This window comes from Bos mutus, chromosome 2 (genome assembly GCF_027580195.1).
Source record: "Bos mutus isolate GX-2022 chromosome 2, NWIPB_WYAK_1.1, whole genome shotgun sequence".
Taxonomy (NCBI): domain Eukaryota; kingdom Metazoa; phylum Chordata; class Mammalia; order Artiodactyla; family Bovidae; genus Bos; species Bos mutus.
Genome location: NC_091618.1, coordinates 13386041 through 13402768, shown reverse-complemented (window position 1 = coordinate 13402768; position 16728 = coordinate 13386041). Strand labels below are relative to the sequence as shown.

Here is a 16728-nt window from a genome sequence, read left to right as displayed (position 1 = left end):
ACCTGAGTGGAGGCTGACAGGTTCACAAGAGGTTCCATACTTGTTTCTGAGCCTCAGAGCTGCACCGCGTGTGCCCCTATTTAGTGTCTGCACCCCCCCCATGTATGTGCCCGTTTGCACCCAAAGGCATGCCAACACGCGGTGCCTCGCTCTGGCTGCCTCCCTCTGGCCGCCTCTCTCCGGCTGCCTCCCTCTGGCCGCCTCTCTCTGGCTGCCTCTCTCTGGCTGCCTTTAGGTGAGTGTGTCAGGGTGTCTCTGGGTATGTCATTTCAAGGCTCATGTGACTTTGCAAGGGTGGGGGGTTTGAATTTGTGCAAGCCTTTCTGGGAGCAGGTTGTTAGGGGCTGCTGTGTGGTGCTGGTCACTGTGGAATCATGAGGACTCCCTATTTTGGCCCCCAACCTTTACCCCAGTTTGGGGGTCCCCTGAGACTGCAGACTTCTTAGGTCCTTTCCTCCTAGCTAAAGGGCTTTCAACTTTCCTGAGTTGCTTGGAAGGATGTAGAGACAGTGAAGATGCTCTGCATGGGAGAAACAGTCTGGGCCCCACCCCTGCTCAGGCCCCATCATGCTGCACGTCTCTGGCTTGAGGCTGCTGGCCTAAGAATGGAGCAGAAAATCTCCAAGGGACCCCAGCTAAGCTGGGGTCATAGAGGCTGGTGGTGGGGGACCACCTAGCCCCTTCCCTTTGGGTCCTGGGGATTTATTCCTCTGGTAAGTGGGAGCAGAGATGGCAACTCGGGAAGGTTGGATGGTAGCTGCTCTGAGCTCCTGAAATGTCTAAAACGGAGGAAGACCCGGCAATTAGTCACGGAGCAATTACTCTAATTGTTCCACTCCATGACTCACTGGTAGCAAGTAAATACTGATTAATTCATTACTTTGAGACTGTGTGTGTATGTGTGTTGGGGGGAGGGTGACGCGTATGCTGGGGGGAATCTCCTGGCTCCCCGCCCTGGCCTCCTGCCCTGCCTGGCCTGGGTAGGGCTTTAGAGCAGGTGGTCGAGGCTTGGGCCTGGAAGCCAGGATCAGGATCCTTTCTCTAGCTCCACAGGAACTCCAGGAGGGGGCTGTCAGGGACAGGGTTGTGACAGGCTGAGCACAGGTCGTGATGCTGAGCTAGCCCGTCTCCTGCTAACATACCTTCCGTGGCTCCCATGTCAGTCAAACAGTAGGGGTATTCAGACTCCACGTCAGACCTTCTAAACTGCTGAGTACTGTTTTTACAACATTCTGACATGCAGTCAGAATAAAACCTGACCAGTTTCCAAGAGAAAAGTTGCCAGCCGAGCCCTGAGAGCCTGTGATGGGGCTTCCCCAAACTCAACTCTGGCCTGTCCTGCACCCACCGCCACCCCCACCCCCACTACCCAGGAATTGCATCCTCCAACACCAAGCCCATTCCTTCCCAGATACTTGCTGATACCCACTGTGTGTCTGACAGGGTCCTGCTCCATCAAGGTATAGTTTACTGGGAGTGGGCACGGTCACAGAAGAAGTATATACCCATGCCTGCCCAGCTCACAAGTGGTGAGAGATGTGAATTCAGAAGCACTGGATGGATGCTCTGAAAGCTCAAAGTAGGAGGGCTTCTCGGAAGAACGGATGGGGAGTGAAAGGTAGCTGGTGGGAAGTTGGAGGATGAGAGGATGGGAGGGAAGAGTGTTCCAGGTGGAGGGAACAGCATGAGTTAAGGAGGCAGGAGACACCAGGCAGGCATGTTCCAGGAGCAGACGGGGACCGGGTGACTGGACTGCAGTGACTGCAGGGGTTCTGAGGGACCCTGGATGAGGCCCCCAGACCCAGCTCTGAGGGCACAGGCTCTACTTCCTCACCTTGGAGCCTTTGCTTATTCGGGTCCCCCTGCTTGAGATGCCTTCCTCTATTTCTTTTTTTTCTCTCTAGTTCAATTGTTTAAGACCCAGGTGCTAATAACCCTCTAGAGCTGAGCACCAGCTCATCTTCTCTGAAAGCTCTCTGGACGCAGGGACTGTGGCGGGGCTCAGTCTGGATCCAGGTTTGCGCTCCTGTCTTGGATGTCCTTAGTGCTGGCTCTCAGGCCGGGGTTGCAGTGGGGCGGGAGGGATGGTCTGGGCCCAGGAGCCACAGCACCCCACCTTCCCAGGTTCTGATTCTGGGAAGAGTCTTGGACCTGGAGGGCTGGACCCCTCACCCCGGCAGACGCCCAGGAGACCCTTGTTGGCAGACGTAGAAGTGGCATCCACGCCCTGAGCTGACTCTGGGCAATGAAATACTTTGGAGGGAGGTTTAGACGGAGGGAGCTGACTTTGTTTTGGGGAAGGCCAGAGCCAGGAACTCCACTCTCTTCTCTCCCTCCCCCGTTACCCAAGTTTCTTCCCTCCTAGAGCCCCAGGCTTCCCCAACACCTCTGTCTGCCTGATGGGACGAATGGTCCTGCCTTTGGGATTTTGAGGTGCGAGGCACTGCATCCCTAGCAGAGTCTGGGTCTCAGCACATCACGTGCTGTCTGGTGACCTGGGGCAGTGGGGCCTCAGTCTTCTCAGCTGTGGAAGGGGGCCGATGGGGCTGCCCTGTGCTGAGCACCTGCTGCTTTGAGGTGAGCTCAGCACATATTGGCCCACTGCGTGCTCACAGCACCCTGACAAGGCAGGAAGTGGTGATCCGGCCTACCGCAGCTCCCTGTTTGCTTCTGGAGGCCACATCTGATGCTGTCCCTCCACTGTCACTGGGCCTTGGAGAGTGCCGGGTGCTCCTCTGGGCGTTTCCAGGCCGCTGGCCTCAGGTGCTGAGCCCTGTGCGCAACTCTGCCCTCTGCAGGCCCAGCGCTGGCGCAGTGAGAACTTCGAGAGGCCCGTGGACCTCGAGGGCTCTGGGGATGACGACTCCTTCCCCGATGACGAGCTGGATGACCTCTACTCTGGGTCGGGCTCCGGCTGTAAGTACGCCCTTCCCTTTTCCTACATGTCAGCGGTACCAGTCTCTCTCCAGTGCCCCATCCGAGGTTTTGATGGCAAGGAAGAGGAGCCTTCGTAGGGTAGGCTCGCTTAAACCTGGGGTGGGGGAGGGAGAGGTCATTCAGAAGCAGCTCCTGGACCTTAAGCACGTAAAGGGCAGGCTGTCCTCCCCCGGGGTGGAACCGGGGCCTTAAGGAGCCCAGCACTCCCAGTTTCTCTGTCTTTGCCTCTCTCTGTGCACTGTTTGGGTCTCCCTGCAGACCTCCAGCCTCTGTCAAGGAACACAGATGCTTCTCAGTAACCCGGGTTTCATACTGTTGTGGCCACTTGGAGGAACTTGCTGCTAAGTCTGCTGCTAAGTCGCTTCAGTCGTGTCCGACTCTGTGCGACCCCATAGACGGCAGCCTACCAGGCTCCCCGTCCCTGGGATTCTCCAGGCAAGAACACTGGAGTGGGTTGCCATTTCCTTCTCCATTGCATGAAAGTGAAAAGTGAAAGTGAAGTCGCTCAGTCGTGTCCGACTCTTCGCGACCCCATGGACTGCAGCCTACCAGGCTCCTCTGCCCATGGGATTTTCCAGGCGAGAGTACTGGATTGCGGCGCCATTGCCTTCTCCGTGGAGGAACTTAGTGGTCAACTTTTCAGGTGCAGTGAGCAGAGACCATTTGATTGGCTCAACTTGGGTCAGGTGGCCCCCTTCTGTCCAATCAGCGGTGGCCAAGGGCGGGGTTAGGACAGTGACGGAAAAACAGTAGGGGCCTCCAGTGGTGCCTGGGACAAACCAGTTCCATTGCCCCGCCCAGAAAGGCCCCAGAGTAGCCTGAGATAAGCGAGGCACGCTAAGTTGAATCCCAGTTTCTCTACCTAATGGCTGTTCTGTCTTTAGCCGTTTTTCCTCCCTGAGTCTGTATTCTTATCTGTAAATGGTGATAAATTTGCCTTCTTCTCGGAGCCTCTGGGGGCTCTTCCCGGGTGGCAAGTGGTTACGAACCTACCTACAAATGCAGGAGACATTAAGAAAGGCTGGTTTGACCCCTGGATGGGGAAGGTTCCCCGGAGGAGGGCACGGCAACCCACTTCAGTATTCTTGCCTGGAGAATCCCCTGGACAGAGGAGCCTGGCAGGCTTACAGTCCACAGGGTCGCAAAGAGTCAGATAGGACTGAAGCGACTTGGCACCCGCTTACACTCGCCGAGCCTCTGGAAGGCTTCAGTTTAAGACGTCAGGGCCTGGCACAGAGATGAAGCTCTGCAACTGGTAGTAAAAAGGGGTGTGTGTTGAGACTGGGGCCCTGGAGGGGGCAGGTGGAGTCTAATGAAATGCTGGGAGTCTGTATGCTTTGGAGCTGGCCACCTACAGCCCCTCGCCTCTAGTCTCCTCACTTTAGCCCATTCCTTTAAGCATCTTGTGAGTTATAAATCTTGTGAGAATCTTCATAAAAATCCATCCTGATGGTTGGTAACATCTCTACTTCCACACCTCTCAGGCTCCTCCCTAGCCCTCCTCTGCCTGGTTCAGTCCTCCCTGGGAGCTGGTATGGCTTATCTTTCTCTCTCCTTATTTTCTCCCAAGGCCCTCCCTTCACCTGTTTGGGTTTGGAGTCCAGATTGCTCTAGCAGCTTCTGTGGGAGGGGCTTGTTCTCCTTCTTGCTGTGTGCTTGTGCCCCTGGGGGTACTCATGTAGCTTGTACGCATGTCTGACTCTTCCCAGAATGCCACAGCCATCCTCCTGTCCCCTGCCTGCAACCTCCAGCAAGATCTGAAGCTAGTAGGGCCTGAGTTGCCACTGCCTAGATTCAGTCTGCTAGAAAAGCTCCAGACTGGGTGGGCTGGAATAGTCAGGGAAGACTTCCTGGAAGAGGTGGTCCCTTAGAATTTTTGGCTAGGCAGAGAGGAGTTGGCAAGCATCACTAGCCCCATCAGTCAGCTGGTAAGCTTTGACCAGACTGTGCCTTCCTCCTTTCCCTCCTCTTGTCTTGGGAAAATTATGCAAAGGGTGAGGGTTGGGAGCCTCCCATCTTGATGGCTGTTGCTTATCTGGGATCCTCATGCCCTCAAATCACCCAGCTTCCTAGCTCTCTCCTTCTCCCCCTCCCCCACCCCCTCAGACTTTGAGCAGGAATCGGGCATTGAGACAGCCATGCGGTTCAGCCCAGATGTCGCCCTGGCAATGTCCACCACCCCCGCAGTGCTGCCCACCATGGACATCCAGCCTGTGGGCACCCCGTTTGAAGAGCTCCCCTCTGAGCGCCCCACCCCGGAGCCAGCCACCAGCCCCCCACTGGTGACAGAGGTGCCAGAAGAGCCCAGCCAGAGAGCCACCACCGTCTCCACCCCTACGGCTACCACCACTGCCACCACCACAGGGCCCCCGACAGTGGCCACAGTGCCCGCCACAGTGGCCACCGCCGTGCCCAGCATCCCTGCGGCGCCCCCGTCTGCGGCCACCACCTCTGTCGTAAGGACCACCGGCGTACGGAGGCTTCTGCCTCTGCCACTGACCACAGCGGCCACAGCCCGGGCCACCACCCCAGCGGTGCCCTCACCTCCCACCACGGTGGCTGTCTTGGACACAGAGGCCCCAACGCCCAGGCTGGTCAGCACAGCTACCTCCAGGCCAAGGGCCCTTCCCAGGCCGGCTACCACCCAGAAGCCTGATATCCCTGAGAAGAGCACCCTGCCCCTGGGGACCACTGCCCCTGGACCCACGGAGGTGGCTCAGGTGAGCCAGTGTGGAGAGCACAGGGAGTCACAGAGCAGAGGAGGGTGGGTCGGGGCTGGGGGGTGGGTGGTGGGAGGGTGGGGGGCAGGTAGGGTGGGGGAGGAGGATGGAGCTGGACAGGGGTGAGATCTAGGAGGTTCTGGAGGTGAGCCAGACAGGGAGCGGGAGGCTGAGAGAGGTGTGAGGCCAGGGCTGGGGGTGAGTCACAGGATGAGGACAGAGGTCGAGATGGATGGGGATGGAAGAGGGACTGGGCTTGGGTCTTTAGATGTTAGATGAAGACATTAATGGGGAAGGAACTGGGAGGATGGGAGTGTTAAAAGGGGCAGGGACCAGGGGCTAGGGGCCTGTGTGTTCTGGTTAAAAGCACAGACTCAGGAGCCCTGCAGCCAGGATTGGAATGCTTCTGCCACCATTTGACTTCAGGAAGTCACTGATCCTTTTTATACCTTTGTTTCCTTATCTGTGAAAAGGAGAAAAGAATAGAATGCAAATCGCAGGGTTGTGAGAATTAACTTTCCCAACAGAGCCAAGGTTCTTAGAGCAGTGGCTGGCAATACTAAACAAGCAAAAAGTTTCACTTTTGTTATCACCACCACCACCATCATCATCATCATTGTTGTTATTATCCAGCTGAGGGGGATTAAGAGCTGGGCGGTGGGAGAGGAATACTGCAGGTCACGTTCATGGAGTACTGCCTGGGTGGAGGCGCAGTGCTAGACACTTACCTGTGCCACCATCTCTTCTCCCTCTCATGCCTACCCCACAGGAGCAGGGTGGGGGGCATTGCCACCATCCTCCCTTAAGGTGGGGCCACTTTCCAAGCCTTCACAGGCAGCAGTGGCAGAGTCAGGATTTGAACCTGGCAGTCAGCTCTAGGGTGTGTATATGTGTGTATGTTTGGGGTGTTATGGATGAGGGTGGTGTTTCAGGGAAGAGGATGAGGATACCAGGAATGCCAGGATGGGGAGGGGATCAAGGAAGTGGGAGAAGTAGCCTGATCCTTGCTGGCGCTGCTGGGCAAGGAGGGGATGTAGTCACATTGACTAGGGTACCAAAGCCCTTTGCCTCTGCTTCATGGAGGAGAACCCCTCAGGCTGTGGAGCTGCCTTTGGGTCAGCATAGCCCGTCTGACTCCCCAGCCAGCCCCTGCGGAACACAGGCCCTGCTCCAGGCTGCTCTGAGCAGCTAGGGGAACCTGGTGTTTCACGGATGCTTGGCCAGGCAGGCTGGGGACGCAGTGCTGGGGCACGGAGAGCAGGTCGCGGGTGCAGCCTCTGGGCATGTGCATGGCCTTTCCTGGGCCTGGACACCGGACCCACTCTCTCCATGCGCACCTGTGAAGCAGCTCCATCCTTGCTGTGATCCCAACTCTAGTTGGGATCCTGCCTCCAGATGCTGGGAGCCATTGAGATTTGTGGTGCTCTTGGATTGACCTTGGGGTTTCCCTTGTAGCTCAGTTGGTAAAGAATCTGCCTGCAGTGCAGGAGACCCGGGTTCAATCCCTAGGTCGGGAAGATCCCCTGGAGAAGGAAATGGCAACCCACTCCAGTATCCTTGCCTGTAAAATCTCATGGACAGAGGAGCCTGGTGGGCTGCAGTCTATGGGGTCGCAAAGAGTTGGGCATGACTGAGCAATTTACACTTACTTACTGGACTGACCTTCGGGCTAAGGGACTCACCCTTGCCCCAGGCACATGGATTGAGGATCAGGCCCAAGTATTTAAAGTCTGCACCTAGCTGTCCCCAGACAACAGTCCCTGACAGTAATCTGCTAAGGATTATTACAAAGGCAGCTGGAGAAGGACGGGATGGAGATGGGATGGGGACCAGGATGTGGCCAGGATAACAGAGGTAGTGTAGTGTAGTGTATTGGTTAGGGACACATATTCTGGAGTTGGACAGATCTGGATTTTAGTTCTGCTTCTACCACTTAACTAGCTGTGTGTCCTTGGGCAAGTCATTTAACCTCTCTGAGCCTATTTCCTACTCTGTAATGTAGGGGCACTAATACCTTCTTAATGGGAATATTGTGAGGGAAAAGGCCCATGATGTGCTTAGCACAGTGCCTGGCCTCTGGTGAGTGCCTAGTGTGCGCCCTCCTAGGGAAGTGGAGTGGTGGCAGAGGGCTGGTGTGCATGTGTGTATGGCTGCCCTGTGGCAGGGGTGCTGGGCCTGGCTCCTGGGCTCATGCTACCCTCCCTACAGACCCCAACTCCAGAGTCCTTCCTGACCACCATCCGGGACGAGCCAGAGATGCCAGTGAGCGGGGGACCCAGTGGGGACTTTGAGCTGTCAGAGGAAGAGACCACACAGCCAGACACAGCCAATGAAGTGGTGGCTGTGGGTGGGGCCGAGGCCAAGCCATCACCTCCGCCAGGGACGCTGCCCAAGGGTGCCCACCCAGGCCCTGGCCTCCTGGACAATGCCATCGACTCAGGCAGCTCGGCGGCTCAGCTGCCCCAGAAGAGCATCCTGGAGCGGAAGGAGGTGCTCGTAGGTGAGACTTGGGGCCTGGGAGGAGCCCAGAGGGGGGTTGCTGGTGGGGCCTCAGTTTTCCCCCTAGGAACCCAGAAGGGAGGGTAGGGTGTGGGTTTTCTAGGAGCCTAGTTTTCTAGGAGGGGAAAGCTGGGGATCTGGGGACCCCAGGACTCACCCTCTAGTTCCTCTTCTGACCCTTCTGATCCCAGAGTCTGACCCTGACTTTGTCCTACTTCTCGCACTTTCCCCAGCACCCTCTGGCCTCTTCTCAGACCCTGCCCTTGACCTCCCTGGGCCATGCTGGTTTACCCCTCCTGGGCCTTATCCCCTGGATCCTAATCTAGGGCCCCATCCTTGGCTTGATGTGCTCCCACCCTTGATACCAGCCCCGAGGACCTGCCCTTGGCTTTCTCTCCTGAAGAGTCTCCGGATTTGTGGTCCAAACCCTGTTCCCCACTTATGAGCAGCGTGGCCTTGGGCAGGTCCTTCACCTTTCCGGGCACGCTTTTTCCTCGTCTACAAAACGGGTGTTATCATTTTGCTCTTAACCAGTCTCAGCACACGTGTGTTCATGTTAACTGCTGTGCAGTTGGGATGTGTCCTAGTTTAGATGGCAGAGTTTTTTCTTTCCTAAGGGCATATACAATCCTGGAGCATCTTCTCACTGATGGCATCTTTCATTTGATGAGGACCTTAGCACGGCACCTCCCTAGTAGCACTGTATGAAGATTCCACGTGTTCATATGATTAGAACAGTGCCAGGCTGAAGTGAGGAGAATCAGTGGCAGCCAGTACTGGTGTTTTAGCATTGACTCCAAATTTCACTCCAACTCTGGGCTCAGGTTTGAGATTCCCAGCTCTCTCCCGATTCTTGCTTCTACCTGCAAGGACCCTCTGCCTTTTTCTCAGGCTCTAAGCATGTCTTGCCCTTCCTGTGGCCTTGACCTTTGCCCTCTTTCTCTGCAGCTGTGATCGTGGGCGGGGTTGTAGGCGCCCTCTTTGCTGCCTTCCTGGTCACCCTGCTCATCTACCGCATGAAGAAGAAGGATGAGGGCAGCTACACGCTGGAGGAGCCCAAGCAGGCGAGCGTCACATACCAGAAGCCTGACAAGCAAGAGGAGTTCTACGCCTAGCGGAGCCAGAGTGCCTCCCTGTAGCCTCAGCGCCACCCCTACATCCAGTCCCTGGCCTGGCACCCCCAGCCCCGGCCTGGGACTGGGCCTGGGAGACATCCTGGCCCCACTTCATCTCTGCCACCCTCCCAAGGTCTGCCCAGACTGCCAGCTTCACGCAGCTCTTCCCCAAGGGACAGGGGGCACTGCCGTCTGCTCCAGACTGTGCCCTTATGAGCTCATCACTTGTTCCACATACTCCTCCCCCCACCACCAGCTTGGGGCTTTAGGACCTCACATCAGATGGACAGGAGGAAGGGAACTCCTGATTGGCTGGTGGACGAAGGGGTGGGACTTCAGCCCCAATCTGGCCCCACGGGGCTGGCTGAGGTTTCCTTTTGGAGGCAGAGAGGCACTCCGGCTGGTTTCCAGGACAAGCATTTGGCAAGCCCAGCCCTTGAAATCGTTGGGACACTGCACCCTGTTGCTCCTGTCCCAGGCTCACTCTCTGCCTGGGTGAGACGGTACCCCTCACCCACCAGCCTGTTTTGTCCTGGCCACTCTGGGGTTGTGGGGTCATTTTCCCTCACCTCTGCTCAATGTACATGAAACCCATAGGCTTCACTTCCTTCCTGGTCTGCCCTAGCTTCCTGAGAGTGTTCTGGCAGCCACTGGTGAGGAGGGGTTTGCACCTCCTTCTTCCTAGTGGACTCTGCACAGACACTGTCTCTCACATGGTTACATGTATTGTCACACACACACACAGAAAAGCACGCAATGACAAAATCACATGCCATCTTGACCACCTGGCTAATCCAGATATGTCACAGACACACACATTCTTCCAAAGATGTTTATTCTCATGTGTTTCTTATGTGCCCTCCCCCCGCCCCAAATGCTTATGACAATGCAAGTCACTGATCATCATAACCTAATGGTAACGGTGTGGCCTGCCTCTCTCTCTGCCATCCTGCCACCCCTACTCCTGCCCACCCACATACACTCTGACACCACACGTCCAGCTTTCAGGCTCACTGGGGAGGGTGCAATTAGGCCGAAACAATCAGCCCATATTGGGTCCCCGACTTGCCCCATCACGCTCAGCCTTCATGACCCCTTACCAACCACATCGCCACTGAACCCCAGCGAATCAGACACAATCCCATTTGGGTGCACAATCTCACCCACACCCATACAGCCCTGCTGTCACGCTTGGACACTTGCCTTTCCTGGAATTAAGTGTAGTGTGGGGGGCATGGCCACAAGCCCCCTCAGGGCCTTGCACACCCGCTGAACCTGGCTTCACCCTACCTGCTCCCTCCCCTCTGTAGCCTGCAAAGGGCTTGGTTGGGGGCTAAGTTCCCCACTTGCTGAGGAAGGCAGGCTGGTTCCTGGAATTCAGTCTTGGGCTGGAGAGGGGGCTTGGGTCTCCCAGGACCAAAGGCTCCTGGTGGGGAGGGGGCATGTGGTGAGGCTCCTGGTCTCCTTCCATCCTCCTCTTGCTCTGAGCTAGGGGGTCGACTCTGCCTCCCAGGACACAAGTCTCCAAAGTGCCTGTGAGGGTGGGCCTGGCGCCTGGGCCCTCTGCCCCTCTCCCTTTGGCCTCACCAGGTCCACCTCAGCCCCACCCCTGGGCCTTCTTGGGGACCTTCCGGTGGACCTGTGCCCATGCATTTGGCCAGACAACCTGATGTTTCTGCTGGCTGCAGCAGAAGCAGTCCATCCAGACACTGTCCCTGGCTGAGGGCTGAGGACAGGGGGGGTTGGGGGTATCCCAGGCTCCAGCCTGCCTCCCTCTTCTTTGTTACCCTTCAAATGGGGCCACTTCTGTAGATATTTTAAATGTGGGGTCACAAATCTCCCAGGGGGCTGTGCTTTGAGAGGGGTCTTGGAGCCAAGGGATGTGGTCTGAGTCGTGGGTGGCTGGGGCTCACCCCTCCACCCCTTACCCACACCCTGGTGTTAAAGTCAGAAAGCCGGGTTTTATTTCTGTTCCCTTTTGAAGACTTGCTGGCGGGAGACTTCTGCAGGGTGAGAGCTGAGGGTGCCTGAGGCGGTGAGGTTCCAGGGAGCTCCTGCAGCCTGTCTTTTCTACCGTCTTCCCAGGCTGAGGCTCCATCTCTCAGACCAATGGGCTACCTTGGCAAGGCCTGGAGGCTTGTGAGGAACCCCCTGGTCCGAGTCTTTGCGGGGGCAGGAGCAGGGGGAGGCATCCTAGGCTCACGATCTGTTGGAGGTGACCTGGCCTCAGTCGTTCCTGGAGCGGAAGGGCTGGGGGACGAGGGAGACCAAAGCCAGCCCCAGCCTCCCCTCCCTCTACCCTGCCCCTTGGCAGGCTGCTGTCAGGGGCAGCAGCTCTGGTGAGAAGGCCTGGGCAGGCCGAGGCTGAGAAGCCAGGGAGCATGGAGGAGAGAGGACCTGGACTATCCAGGGATGCTGGGACCGGGGTTGGAGGCCCAGCAGTGGGCATGGCCCCTGCACAGCCCCTGGTGGGGGCGGGGTCCAGCACAGGACGGCTGAGCAGGGCCTGGGCTGGCTAGAGTGGGCTCGGAGGGGCTGCATGGGTCCAGCCCGACCCCAGCAGGCCTGACTCCTCACCTTCTGTGGGCCAACCTCTAACCTGGGGCCTGGGGCTTTGCCACCCAACACCCGATGCCTTTTCTCTGCATCTTTAGCGTTGGAGAGAAGAGACTGAGGGCTTCATTCATTGAGCCCTGGCCCCGAGACAAATGTCCAGGCTTTATCTTCATGAAGTTTAAAAACAGTTGAAGTCCAGCACGGCGATCTGAGAGCAGGTGGTGAAAAGGATGAGCTGGATGTGAGTGCAGGCGTCACCCTGCCTGGACATAGGGTGTGATGCGTGCAGGGCCTGCCCAAATATGTCCCCAGGCACCCTGGTGCTCCTGGGGAGGTGTCCTGCAGGGGCCTAGTGTTTCCAGGAAACACGGCCGATTCCAAAGGAAGAGGGGCTTGTGTGCTTGACAGCCTCTCTGGGGCCTCAGCTGCCAGAGAGGACAAGGCGGGCCGGGGTCACCCCCCACCCCCAACTGTGACTTCTAGAGCCCAGGCTCTATCTCCCTAGGGGGTGAGAGGGGTACCTCCCCGGAAGGGTTGGTCCCCTTGATACGAAGCAGACGGGTGATCACTGGGGCCCAGGCCAGGCAGGTTGGTGGGCAGTGGCTTGGGGTGCTCAGGCCAGACCCACCTGGGGTTGGCAAAGCCATCTGTCCAGGCCTCCAGACTGGGGCCCTGGGCACAGGGAGCAGATGCACCTCTGCATCACAGGGCAGAAGGGGCCACCACTTCTTGGCGCTCCTGAATTCCTTCTCCTGCCAGCCACCACCCTGGACTTGCTTCCCCAGGCCTCCTGCCTGTAAATAGAAGCCCACAAACTGTGTACAGATTTACAGAGATGCTGAGGCTGGGCCCCAGAGTCGCCATCAAAGGGCTCGTGGCCCCAGCATCCCCCGGGTGCCCAGCAGGCAGCTCAGTGCGGTGGCCCCAGTGTGGTGAATGCATGTAAATATTTTTCGTAGGCAGTGCGGCTCCAGAGAGCCCCCTGAAAACTGTGTCCCCCTCCCCGCCTCCCACCATGTCCTTTCTCCTGTACAGATCCTCCAAGAACCCAGCCTGGGGCGGGGGGAATTTGTCCTTCCCTCCCCCAGGCCTTCTCTGCCCCTTCTTCCCCCTAACCTGTTTATTAACCATACCTGTCCCGAGTTCATGGCCAAAACTTTCAGTAGGAAAAAGCGGTGGAAAAAGACTGGAAAAAGAAACCAAGGTACCTGCCCCACTGTGGGTGCTCACCTGTCCCAGCCTTGTGAAGGAACTGTTTCTTTTTTCTTTTTTTTAACACTTCCCGTGCTGTGCCCATTTATAAGAGGAAATAAAATTAAGCTGAAATGATGCATTGTGGTCAGAGTGTGAGATAAGCATGGAGGTCATTTGGGGAGGGGCAGTCCGTGGCCCCGCTTGGGTCTCAGCCACATCCCCCTTTAAAGGAAACTGAGAAGCAGAGAAAATTGACCGACAACCCCTCGTGGGAACCATTATGGTAACAGCTGCTCTTGCTTTAGAGTGTTCAGGAAACCACGGAGCTGACTGCGGCCAGGCTGAATGGGGGCTGTGGTTGGGCAGGGGCCAGGACGTGCTGGCGTTGGGGGCTCTGTGGTCCACCCCCAGGGGAAGAGCTGGTTTCAGGCCGCAAGGAGAGAAACCTGAAACTGCAGGATATTGGAATCAGTTGGCTGAGGTGAGATGTCTTTAGGTTCTGAAGGGCCTGGTTTCAAACCCAGGTGACGTTTCCTAATTCTGACTTAGCCTAAGCCTTAGCTTGGCCTGAGCCTCAGTGTTCTCACCTGAGAAATGGGTTAAGCATTAACGACACCCCCCTAGATGGAAGGTAGTGGGATTATGAGAGGAGGAACATTTAGCAGAGGGCCTGGAACTATCAGCCTCAGCTCACAGGGTCTTGGATAATGGCGTTAGAATAGAACAGAACCCTGGGCCAGGAGGAGTTCTGGGGCCTGGGAGCCCGGATGGCTTCCTGGGGTTGCAGGGTCATGGAGCTGGGAGGGCGTTAGAGCCAGCCCTGGGCTCCTCAGGGTAGAAATCCTTTCTTCAGCACCTCTTGGGGGATTTCCCTGCCGCTGCCCGCATACCTCTTGTAACAGGGGCTTGGTGCATGCTGGAGACCAGCAGGTCACTCTGCCTGTTGAGAAGTCCTTCTTTATTTTTAGCCCAAATCTGCATCTCCTGTGTTTTCTTTCTCTGGAGGCACACGGTGCTCTGCCCCCTCACCATGAGATAGCCCCAGGTATGAATGTCAGGGTCAAAACTTTTCCTCCTCGAAAGGAGTCCTCTGCATGTCCTCCAGAGATTTACTCCTCTTGCAGTGGGATGTTCACACGGGGCCCTGATGGTTCTGGGGTGGGTTAGAGACTGAGGCCCCTGGATTTGGTTCAAGATCCTACCCACCCCAACCTCCTCCTTCGCTCAAGTTCCTTGAGTGCTTCCCTATGTCATCGTGGGGAGCACTTACACATATTGGGGAGAGAGCCAATAGCCAGGGTCTCATGACTATGTAATGATGCTGGTCTGGGGGTGTATCGTGGGGAGCACTTACACATATTGGGGAGAGAGCCAATAGCCAGGGTCTCATGACTATGTAATGATGCTGGTCTGGGGGTGTCTGGGAGACACTTACACATATTGGGGCTCAGCCCAGCCAGGTCTCATGACTATGTAATGATGCTGGTCTGGGGGTGTCTTTCCTGCTCAGCCACCATCTCCAACCACCCCCTGCCAAGCATCTCTCTTACCGCCAGACAGTTCAGGATCAAAGCGCCAAGGCCCCGTCTTCACTTTGGGACCTCAGACCACATGGCCCCTGACAGTCTCGGGCGGCATGGTTGTCAATTGGGGTGAAGGAGCCAGCGATGTCACTTGAGGGTCTTTCAGAGGACTGGGCCCCAGTTAGAAGCCTGCTATGATGTGAGGGGTTGGTTTGCCACCATTCAAGTCCCAGCTCCTGATGTGGTCCCTCCTCCAGAAAGCTTTGGGAAGTGGGTTCCATCCTCCCTGAGTTCCTATAGGCTAGAGTTATCTCCCTTCCAGCAGGTGCCGCCCTCACCTTCTCATCTGAATTTGAGTGACATGCATCTTGTATTCTCAAAGAGTCTGATCCTGGGGTGAAGAGGACCCAGCTGTGTGCACTTGGGCACAGTGCTCTACCTCTCTCAGCCTGTTTCCTCACGAGTAAATGTGAACATTAAGGTCGATATTTGGAGACCCCTGTAAGGATTAAATGAGATAACATTGAAAGCAACTAGCGTGGAGTTCGGCTGCCATATGCTGCAGGACTCCAGTCCCTCTTTGTATGGTCAGTCTTTAATAGGCAAACCTTTATTCAAATGCTACCTTTGCCACTGACTAGCTCTGGGACCTTGGGTGGCTTATTCCAACTCACAGTGCTCAGTCTTCTCACCTGTAAAATGGGGACAGTAATAGTACCTGCCTCATAGGCATGGTGCTCAGAACCATGCCCGACACACAGCAGGTGCTGTGTAACGGTGGGCCATTATTCCTACTGTTGTTGCTGTCATTATTATTGTCATTATCTGCAGAGTCCAGCCTGCTGCCTATTGAATGAATAAATGACGTGGAGTCTGGGTGGAAATCAAAATATTGTCAGCTTTGGAGTGAACGATGATTTAGGCTGAGGCTTGTTCAAGCTGAGGCTGACACCTGGAAATCATCCACATAGAATGTACAGATGGGCTGGGAGTTGCTGGGACTTGGAGCATTTCTCTCAGGGCCCCCTGGTCCAGGGATGAGCAACAAACAGAGGGGGAAGGAGGAAGAATAGTGGATTGTTTCCTGAAACCCAAGAGGCCACAGCTGCTTGCCAAGCTGCCCCAAGAACAGAGCGTGCTCAGCTTCTGAGGGCCGCCCACCCTGTCTCTGCTGGCTTAAGGGTGTGCATGGGGCAGACTGAGGGTCCAGATTTATCACGGGGGCCTTATTCGCACTCAAGGAGGAAGGAGGCTGGGCCAGAGCAGACAGCAGAGGGATGGAGTGAGGCACTGACTGCCAGGCACCCTGAGACCAGTTTTTCTCATATTAACTCATTTTAGCCTCATGCAGTTCTGGCCTCCTGGCTGTTTTTTTTTTTTTGCAAATGAAGAAACTGCAAGTTTACAGAAACCTGAGGCCATAAAGCTATTAAAGGGTGCAGTGGGATTCGAGTCTGAGCCTCCACATGGAGTCAGTGTTCTTACAGTTCCACCCGCCCTTTCCTCCCTCTACTGTGTGAGCGTGGGCAGGCTACAAAGCTTCTCTGAATCTCAGCTATATCATCAGAAAAACAGAAGCACAGGGTATTGAGAGGCTCAGAAGAGACATTAACACATGACAACTGTGGGTGCCTTGCAAGAGTCACAGCCCACTTGCAGACATAATCTCACTTCTTGGAGAGAATGATCCCCTTGCTTAACAGATAAAGACGTTGGCCCTATGAGCAGAATCCACACGGTGGGACACTTCTATAGGACAAATGACCCAGCTTCTTCAACAAATAAATTCTAAGGAAGGGGAAAGAAAGAGATGGAGAGAGACTTTATAGATAAGCCTAAAAGGCATGTTAACCAAATCATGTGGGAACTTGATTTGGATCCTGTTTCAACAAATTCTATTTAAAAAAAAAAAGTTAATTATGGGGCAAGTGGAAATTTGTATATTGAATGAATATTTGTCATAAGGGAATCATTGTCAGTGTTCTTAGAAGTGGTAATGGCCCTGTAGTTATGTTTTTTAAAAAGAGTCTTTATCTTTAAACAGACTAAAATTTGGCAGATGAACTGATTGGATGTCTGGAATTGGCTGAAAAAATATGGGGGAGGCGTGGGTGGGAGAATGGAGGATGTAAGACAGGACTTGAGTTGATAATTGTACAAGCTGAGTAGCAGGCTACATAGGGG

General features: G+C 55.7%; 1 protein-coding gene across 1 annotated transcript in view; it reads left to right on the top strand.

The window, feature by feature from the left end:
* Window positions 1-13156, top strand: part of SDC3 (syndecan 3) — a 39060-nt gene extending 25904 nt beyond the window's left edge. The window contains exons 2-5 of the mRNA XM_070360254.1: window positions 2799-2916; window positions 5044-5657; window positions 7866-8157; window positions 9105-13156. Of these exons, the coding sequence (XP_070216355.1) occupies window positions 2799-2916; window positions 5044-5657; window positions 7866-8157; window positions 9105-9271 (1191 nt within the window). The 3' untranslated portion in view covers window positions 9272-13156. The remainder of the gene's footprint in view (window positions 1-2798; window positions 2917-5043; window positions 5658-7865; window positions 8158-9104) is intronic.
* The last annotated feature ends 3572 nt before the right edge of the window (window positions 13157-16728 follow it).